The sequence below is a fragment of the Eleginops maclovinus genome, chromosome 5, assembly GCF_036324505.1.
Source record: "Eleginops maclovinus isolate JMC-PN-2008 ecotype Puerto Natales chromosome 5, JC_Emac_rtc_rv5, whole genome shotgun sequence".
Classification (NCBI taxonomy): Eukaryota; Metazoa; Chordata; class Actinopteri; order Perciformes; family Eleginopidae; genus Eleginops; species Eleginops maclovinus.
This window is the reverse complement of record NC_086353.1, coordinates 10,197,160-10,206,304: the sequence shown is the minus strand read 5'-3', so window position 1 is coordinate 10,206,304 and position 9,145 is coordinate 10,197,160. Positions and strand designations below refer to the sequence as shown.

The 9,145-nt window shown below is 44.8% G+C and overlaps 1 protein-coding gene across 1 annotated transcript in view; it reads right to left on the bottom strand.

Moving 5' to 3' along the window:
• Positions 1-111: 111 nt before the first annotated feature.
• Positions 112-9,145, bottom strand: part of LOC134864549 (myosin-10-like) — a 49,270-nt gene continuing 40,236 nt past the window's right edge. The window contains 17 exon segments of the mRNA XM_063883614.1: positions 112-2,700; positions 3,310-3,482; positions 3,586-3,694; positions 3,970-4,088; positions 4,228-4,317; positions 4,425-4,495; positions 4,498-4,547; positions 4,897-4,985; positions 5,200-5,328; positions 5,976-6,137; positions 6,230-6,442; positions 6,752-6,964; positions 7,045-7,293; positions 7,816-7,968; positions 8,340-8,444; positions 8,590-8,796; positions 8,915-9,059. Of these exon segments, the coding sequence (XP_063739684.1) occupies positions 2,553-2,700; positions 3,310-3,482; positions 3,586-3,694; positions 3,970-4,088; positions 4,228-4,317; positions 4,425-4,495; positions 4,498-4,547; positions 4,897-4,985; positions 5,200-5,328; positions 5,976-6,137; positions 6,230-6,442; positions 6,752-6,964; positions 7,045-7,293; positions 7,816-7,968; positions 8,340-8,444; positions 8,590-8,796; positions 8,915-9,059 (2,425 nt within the window). The 3' untranslated portion in view covers positions 112-2,552.

Sequence of the window (9,145 nt, the reverse complement as noted above, 5' to 3'; positions counted from 1 at the left end):
GGAAAAGAATAAATCGACCCCGAGAAATAAGACTCTTAAACATCCGAGATCGAGTCCAAGATAGTAGAAAAACAAACCCCACCCCGACAAACGAAACAAGTCAGTCAGGGCTACAATGAATATGCTTTATTTTCCTTTTACAAAACAAACAAAACGAAAAAAATTACCGTCTAGAAATACAGGTATACAAGAAATAAAATGATGGGAGTATTTGCAATTGGATACCTGGTTGTCAACAGCCAGCTGGATAATAATAATAATAATAATAATAATGATAAAATAAAGTTAACTACTTGTGGATGTTAAAGCTTTGAGCCAAAGGACAACCAATATCCCGTGCAGAGCGTCACTCCCCTTCAATGACTTCAGCACTAAGAGGTTACTTTTTAAAACCTTAGTACAGAAGCCACTGGGGAGTCCAGCTGCTGCTCACGTGGTGATGCTGTAATACTGATTCTGACCTACACACTGCAGCTAGGAGTTTAATATGAACACAGAGGTACACAGCGGGTATGATATGAAGCACAGCAAAAATACATAAGAAAGAAAAAAAGTTTAATCGTTGAAGTTGTCGTTGGTTTACCTGTTTAATCTTCACATCTGTAATGAAATCACTGCCTGCTTATGTTCCTATTTAGTGTCTAAGGCACTCTTAAAGAAACATACCGTTTACATTTAGGTGAAACGCAGGGAAGTCAGATGTCGACAACCATCCGAATCTGCTGATTCATTAAAAATTACTAAGGTTGATGGATGGTTATGGGAGTCATGGCGAGTGTTTTTTTACACTGTAGTGGTTTAACTGGTAATTAAGAGTATCAGCCATCCGTCTCCTGTGGGTACTAAGTGCTTCATTCATCAGGGGTGTCAGGAAGATGGAGGCTTCAACTCAGAAAACCACGGCACAAACCAGTCCCAGTTTGTGTTTATCAGGTTACATCTGAGGCACAGAGAGGAGAGTTTTTCTGAAAAGTTATTACAGATCGATCCCTAAGGGCACTCCTAAAATCCTAAATAGACTTCTATCTGTGGATGAAAAATATTTTGTCTTTTACACAAACAAAGGTTTTCTTTCTTTACTTTCCAGCAGCATGGATGAGTCCTCCAAGTCCCTAGAAAGATAAACCTAAATAAAAGTAAATGTTTTGGATTTATGACCGGTCGAATCCAAATGAATGCATCTCACGAAGCTCTTAAATAAGTTTCCAAATGTTCTGCATGGTTGTTTGTGTAAGTATGAAAATATAAAACAATGTAATTTAATATGAAAAAATATAACAGTATTTGTTGCAGACCCTTATGAATCAAAGAGTTACAACTTAAGAAAACTTGTTGAAACGGTTCATTTCATCCATATTGACATTAGAGTCTTTGGAAAGACTAAAGGTAATTCAAATCCTTAAAAGATTGGCAGGTAATTCTTCTTCAGAAAAACTCATGCTTCAGCTCTGTGGTTTTACTTGAGTGATTACAATCTGGGGCTCGGCACAAACACTGAAACTATTCTTACTACATTTCAAGCGGTCTGCATTTCTAATCAAACCACCTGTTGAGTGTCACATTGAGAACCCGGACTGAGCGCCTCTTCAGTGCTTCCAGTAAGAGCTTGTTTTCCTTCTGTGTGTTTCCAGTTAACATTTTAAATATCTTTCCGTGCAGTTCTGTGCATTTTCCAGCATCTTTCGCACCATCCACATTAGAGTATATTACAAATGTGTTAACCCCTACGAGTTATGAGATTCCTAGTTAAAACCCAGCGACACATTCTTTCGTTAAAATTGAGATGAAGCAACAGAGAAAATAAAACACCCTTTTCACAGTAAAACACTTTGAATTTTGAGTTGGCTTTCTTCTATTGCATGTCCCGAGGTGTTTGCTGTTCCTGTAGACGCTGTCCGAACATCAGGAGGAAACTCATGCAACAAAAGCAGCCGGCGTGGCGACCCAAGGAGGGAGTGAGTGGGGATAAGATGGCTTTTATACAGCGTGTGAGCAGAACACTTATAACACCAGAGTGAAACACGCTTCGTTGAAGTCCTACATTTCCAGTATGGGGTGCATTCACATACTTCATGTGTGTACACAGCCTTCACCTACTGTTTCGTATAAAAGCACTTTGCACCTACGTATCATTTCTCAATAAGCAGATAACTTCCCGCCTGATGATGAGATGAGTGTTACGCCGTGACGCTGAGATGATACATGGCCGAGAGACGAGCCAGGACTAGCAGCTTGCCGGAGGAGGACAGAGTAAGGCAGAATTGTCCGTTGGCCCCTGAGACTCTCCAGGACTGGAGGCTTGACGTCAGGGGAGGGCGATGGATTTTCCCTGCAGCGTTAACCATACAAAAAGGGCTGACAGGCAGACTCCGCCCAGCGTTACCAAAAACAACTCATCCTCCAATCGTCTGTCCAGTCAGCGGGTTGAAGTGAGAAAAGAGGATGGATCTATCTGGGGAAAACTAAGCGCAGGTCACAGGTGGTGAGGTGGAAGTGAGTGAAGGGGTGAGGGATGAGGGGCGAGGGGGTAAGGAATGAGAGGGTCTCTGTGTTTACTCGGCGTTGGTGGCTTGCGTGTCGTTAAAGTCGCCGGCGCGGCTGTCGGCGTCGTCGTCTGACATGTCGACAGAGGCGCCGTCCAGGTTGAGGTTGCGGCGGCCCGAGCGGTTGGAGGAGAAGCTGCTGACCGGACCGCCACGCCTGGTCGGAACAAATGAAACAACATAAACCTCCGATGGTTCAAGAAGTAAGGTGGTGAGCTTAGCTTAGCATAAAGACTGGATGCGGGTGAAAACTGCTAGCCTGGGGCTTGGTGTATCTGCTTGTTTAATCCATAAAAAGAGTAACATGTTGGAACTACTCTGTACATGTGACATGAGGCCAGAATAGGCGTTACTTTTTCGTACAGATTAAACACACTAGATGTCTGTATGGATTAGAGAATTTATTTGTTTTGTTAAACTCTGGAAAGTCAGGCTAGCTATAGTCAGACGTATCCCTCTGCTAAGTTTAGCGCCTCCTGGCTCCATATTTAGCATACAGCGTTTCTGTGTTTCACAAAATGCCTAACAATTTCTTCCCTATTCAACCTGAGACAAGTAAGATAAGCCAAATACACACACACACAAGCTAAAAATAGATGTGTTTATATATCAGAATGTGCCACTAAAATAGCAAAACCAAACTACTGTATGTCAAGAGTTCACATTTTCACACAGTTTATTTATTTCATTGTTCCCCTTAACTTTAATGTTGTGACTTCATCATTTCATTTATTTCTTGTGGCAATATGCAGTGCCTCTACCCTACCTGAGGCGGTTCTTGAGGGAGTTGACCTCCCGGGTGAGCCCCTCGCTGGCCTCAGTGGCGTCGTCCAGCTCCCTCTGCAGCTTCCTGCGCGTGGCGTTGGCTCGGGTCGCCTCCTCCTCGGCCTCCTCCAGCTGACGCTTCAGCTGCTTCATGCGGGAGTTGGCTTTCTCCATCTGACGGACACATGGGGGAACAGGCGGTCAGAGAGAGGTTTTGGACGGTTGGCAGGTTAACCCTCCTGAATAAAGATGCACTTTGCCTCTCATGACTCAATACCTGCTCCTTGTACTGGTCGGCATGACGACGCTCATCCTCCACTTGCATCATCACCTCCTTCAGTTTTTTCTCCGTGCGACGGACAATCTTGTTGGCTGCTGCTCTCTCCCTGCAAGTTCAAACAGACAGGAAAGACGAGCGCTAATTACAATTCAGATTTAGTTTAAATGAATGTAGCAAAGGCAGACACATCTCTCCCAGAGGACTCTACCCAGCAGCCTCAGAGTCTTAAACTAAATGTTATGGTGATTTATGTTCGTTAAAATGAATCTTTAGGTGTATTCCTTTAACCAGGAAATGTTTCAAATGAAGCCTAAATGCAAATATCTTCTCAAATGCAGGATGTCCTCTGACAGGGTGTAACAGGTGAGTCTGGTCACATACTTCGCCTCCTGCTCCAGCTGCTCCTCCAGCTGCAGGATCTTGGCCTCCAGGGCAGTGATGGAGGCCTTGAACTTTAACTTGACAGCCCCCTCCAGCTCTGCCAGCTTGGCTTTCAAATCCTGCGTTTATAATATGTACATTTTAGGATCATGAACACCAAATATGATAAAATATACAATCATGCTTATTAACCCAACGATATTACATTCTTAGAGCTGAAGATGTATATGCTAATGAGTTCAACAAACTATACGAGACCTTGTTCTGCCGCTCCATCTGTTGCCGAGCGTTCTCACTCTTCTGTGCGGTGCTGCGTTCTGCTGCCAACTCCGTGTTCAGGTTGTCGACCTGAGACAGAGAAGAGAGAGGGTCAGGTAGATGCACAGTGGGAAGTGACCAATTCAGAGTCAGAGAACTTCATTACGCTGCTTATTCCTCATGAGCAGTGAGTTTACCTGGAGGCTCGTCTTTCTGAAACGGTCGTTGAGCAGCTCCATGTTGCCCTGCTCCTCCTCCAGTTCCTCTCCAGCTGGGCAATACGAGCCTCCATCCTCCTTTTCTCCTCCAGCAGCGAAGACCTGACACACACATTTTCATTAAGGGTAGAAGCAGGAATCCTGAACTGTAATTCCTTTCCAACATAATTCCTACAGACAGGGTTGGAAACGCACAAGAGCATTAATATATTTACTAAAGTGGAATGGTTTATTTTATCCCATCTATCACACTGAGTGCCTCTTACCAATTGACTGATGTAAACAGATTGCTGAATTCCATGTTTAATCAATCCAAACCAAATACTTTCCTTACAGCACTCTATAAAACTAAGTGGACATTAAAGCTCTCCCATTTTTTAAAAGATGACCAGAGGGTGTGTAAAAAAAACACCAGTTGGTCAAATATCAGAACGAACAATGAGACACTGACTTTCCAGAAGCGCTGTTGGAGATCTCATCAGCCAGCTCGTCCCTCTCCTGTTCAGCATGTCGGCGGGCCCTCTCGGACGCTGCGTGGTCCTACACAAACAATAAAACATGAGGATCAGAGCAGAGAAGACCTTTACCACCAAAAAACTGAAATGAAGTCTGACTGGAACTGATGAAAAGTTAATAAATAATATAAGTCACATTGCCTGTCATAGATAAAACACATCTTACACAGGGTGTAGCAGACATTATCTGATCTCTAATTTAATAAATGTTACTTTAAATTAATATTCCGGAGTATGACCTCCTGCAGCTGTAGGATCTCAGCCTCCAGGCCCTTGAGTTTCTTCTCGTTCTCCTTGGACTGGGTGAAGATCTCATCCCTGGAGGCTCTGGCCTCCTCCAGCTCTCTCTGATAGTCCTTCATCTGAACCTGCAGAGAGAGATATACAGAGAGAGATATACAGAGAGAGAGAGAGAGATGGAGAACCAAAGAGTAAAACGCTGACTCAGCAGGACAGTGACCACTCAGGCCAGGGGCTTTTAAACTGTGAGGTATATAAGTGCATGCCAGCGTAAAACTAACAGGAAGTCAGTTAGTGAGTTTGGCGCAATCATTGATCTGATTTGTCAACACGGTCAGAAGCTGACACGGCTAATAGAGCCCAATAAGGTACTCTGAGCCCTATACATTTAATTAAATCAGAGGCAAAATACATTTGTTTTTAGTTTCTGGCTACTTACACTCATCTCTAATGCCCATTGTGAATAAACAGCCTGCTTAGAAATCATGAAGCGCCACTTAGAACAGAAATCACCCAAGGAACAACACGATCACATTGTGGACGGTAGCTAACTCACTGAGTCCATAGTAAAAAAGGAGTTGCTGTTACCCCCCCCCCCCAATGCAAGCTAAGGGCACGATTATCCCCCAAATAGAAATAAGACAAAAATAATAACCCATTAATTACCTTTTTTGAACGTCATTAATTATTATTTTGTTAACAGGACTTAGGTTCAGTTTTTGCTCTCTGTAAATCCCTATACTGATATCTGACCTGTGTGCATGGGTCTGTATACCTGTAGTTTTTTCAGTTGTTTAACAGCCTCGTCCCGGCCTTTGTTGGCGGCTTCGATCTGCCCCTCCAGCTCACTCAGGTCCATCTCCAGCTTCTTCTTGGCGGCCACAGCCAGAGTTCTCTGCTTCCTCTCGTCCTCCAACTCTGCCTCCATCTCGCGCACCTGGAGGAGTAAAACAACACCCAGTGTGCCAGGTTAGACCAAATGTACACCTGATAAAAACTGCCGGTTCATCCACTGTGCGCGCTGCGTACCTGCTTGACGAGCGACCTCTTCTTCTCCTCTCCCTGCTCGTCCTTGGCCTGCAGGTCTCGGTCAAACTGGGCCTTCATTGCCTGCATGTTGACCTCCAGGCGCAGTTTAGCGTCCTCTGTGGCCTGCAGCTCGTCCTCCAGCTCCTCCAGCTGAGTCCTCATCTCCTCTACCTGCTGCTCAAGCGTTCGCTTGGACTTCTCCAGTTCATGGACCTGAACACACCGACAGGTGGAAACAGTAGCATCAGCAAGAGAGGCAGGAACAAAAATCAGAAGAAAACCCTGAGTGGATTTCAAGAAGGAAGAATATTATTTAAGATCTGAGTAACAAACATTTAAACTATCCTGGTTGATCCTACTGTACTCTCTAGTGAGACCTGGCAGCTACCACATAAATTCAGCATTTAATAAATCCAAATAGATTAAATCTGTAACGTCTCTCTGCTTTGAAGAAAATGGGATCTTCTTCTTATAATTTCATTTAGCATTTAACCTTAACTTAAGGGGTCAAAGGACACTCACATTCTTCCCCACGTCATCTTTGGAGCTCATCAGGTCCTCCATTTCAGCACGGAGCTGCTTGTTGAATCTCTCCAGCTCCTCTTTGGCCTCCAGGGCCTCCTCCAGGGCGCGGGCCATCGACAGAGCCTTGGTGTCCTTCTCTCGGGCCTCTGCCTCCGCACGGTCGCGCTCCTCAGCGTAGCGAGCAGAGATGGTCTTCTCTTCAGCTAGCAGCTAGTGCAGAGAAAATAAACAATGACCTCAATGCCCTGATATAAATCTAACATCACTGAAACATCTGTGGCCCAGCCTACCTGGTCAAACTTCTTCTGTTTTTTTTCCAGGTTGGAGACGATCTGTCTCTGGTGGTCCAGGTCCACCATCAGGTCATCCAGCTCCTGCTGCAGGCGGTTCTTGGTCTTCTCCATCTTATCCATGGACATGGTCTTCTCCTCCATGCGCTGGTTGGTCAGCTCCATGTCCTTCTGGAGTTTTCGCTTCACCTCCTCCAGGCCCTCCAGCGACCCCACATCTTCATCTAGCTTCTTCTTTGTCTCAAAGAGCTAGAGGAAGGCATTTTCAAATCAGTGAATGCATAGAAGATAACATGACAGTTCAACGAGTGAGCATCATAGTTCATCGTGTTAATCGGGACCTTTGGTGTTGCCGAAACATTCAGAAGGGTAGTGTGCAATGTTGGTGTTCAGACAGCTAAAAAGAGGGGCGAATTAGAAATGAAGAGCTGTGTGATTTTTTCATTCTACCAACAATCTCAGCTACTGATGCATAATGAATCTTTAACTGTTGAACATGAGTGTATCTGTAACATTTCCGTTCCCTACTGAGAAACATCTGCCTCAAGACACCTGTCTTCAATTTGCTGCAGAATCTCACTGCTTACAGCTGTCCTCATGCTGCTCTGCACATCATCAGCAGATGTTAACAGCTGGTAAACAGCAGGAAGAGTTAGCCTGACACTCAGCAGAGGATCAGCGGGGCCATCCTAAAATATTCTGTGTGTGTGCCTACGATCTTCAGATGTCTACAGTATGTGTAGGAATATCTACAAATCTGAATAACTGTACCTGAGCCTGCGCTGTCTGGAGCTGTTTCTCCAGGTTGCGTCGCGCCTCCTCATCCTCCTCCTGCTGCTCCAGCAAGGTGCTCTTCTCCACCTCCAGCTGGCGGATCTGGCCACTCAGATTCAGCTTCTGGCGCGTCTCCTCCTGGCGCAACTCCTACACCCCAGAAATGATCATTAGAGGAAAGAAAAGCAGCAAGACTTTTATGCTGAGCAACACATAACTAGTAGATACTAATAAGTGAGACATGATCAAAGCAACCATTTCAAATATAGACACAATTCAGGTAAGGTGCATTTTTACACACGTGCTGTCGAGTGTCAGCATAAAAATGAACTGTGGACATTGTCAATTTGTTAACATTACTCTCACAGCTTTGCTTTTCTTGTGTACATCAATTACAACCCTACTATCCTGGTGTTTGGACTATTTTTGTGACAAATATGAGACACCTTATGTAACTTTAACATTGATTTTAGACGGAGTGAAGCTTTAAATGTGTCTGATGTTGATTGTGTGTTTCGCACCTCAGAATCCTGCAGTTTGCTGTTCAGTTTCTCAACTTCCTTGGCCAGTTTCACGCCCTTCTTCTCTGCCTCCTCCAGCAAAGCGGACGCATTGTCCAGCTCCGTCTGAGAAAATACAAATTGGGTGATGATGAAACCACAATAAACAAATCCAGCGTGCCATAAATATTCCCTTTAAAATAATGTGTCTAGATTAATCCGGGGATATGTCTCTTAAAAGTAACAGAAAAGAGTCTACGCAGGAGCTTACCTGGAGTCTGTGTGAGCGCTCGGCCAGCTCAGCCTTGGTCCTCTCCACCTCGGTGGCCCTGGACACGAACTCCTGCAGCTGGGACTCCAGTTTCTTCCTCTTATGTTCGGACTCTGCCTTCGCCTGCTGCAGACTCTTCACATCAGTGGCCAACTCTTTGTTTTCAGTATCCAGACTCTGCTTGTTCTTCTCCAGGTTGACTTTGAACTACAGATGGCAAAACAAATGTCTGTTAATTTCCACTTTAATTTAATGTTCTGAGTAACTATAATACATGAGGGATGACTAAAGGCTCTGTGAGTGTCACCAGGTACAAGCCCCTCACCCTCTTGGCCTGTTCAAGCTGTTCAGACACTTCTTCCAGCGCCGTGCTGTGCCTCTGTCTCACTTCCTGGATCTGAGCCTCGTGGTTTCTGGTCTCATCATCTATGGCTTTCTTCAGCTCTGCCACTTCTTGCTCTCGCTTGGACCTGGAGTGCAGACACAAAATAAAGACGTTTAATAGGAGAGGACACACTCTTGGATACAATACATCTTAACAGGCAAGGCTCATTGC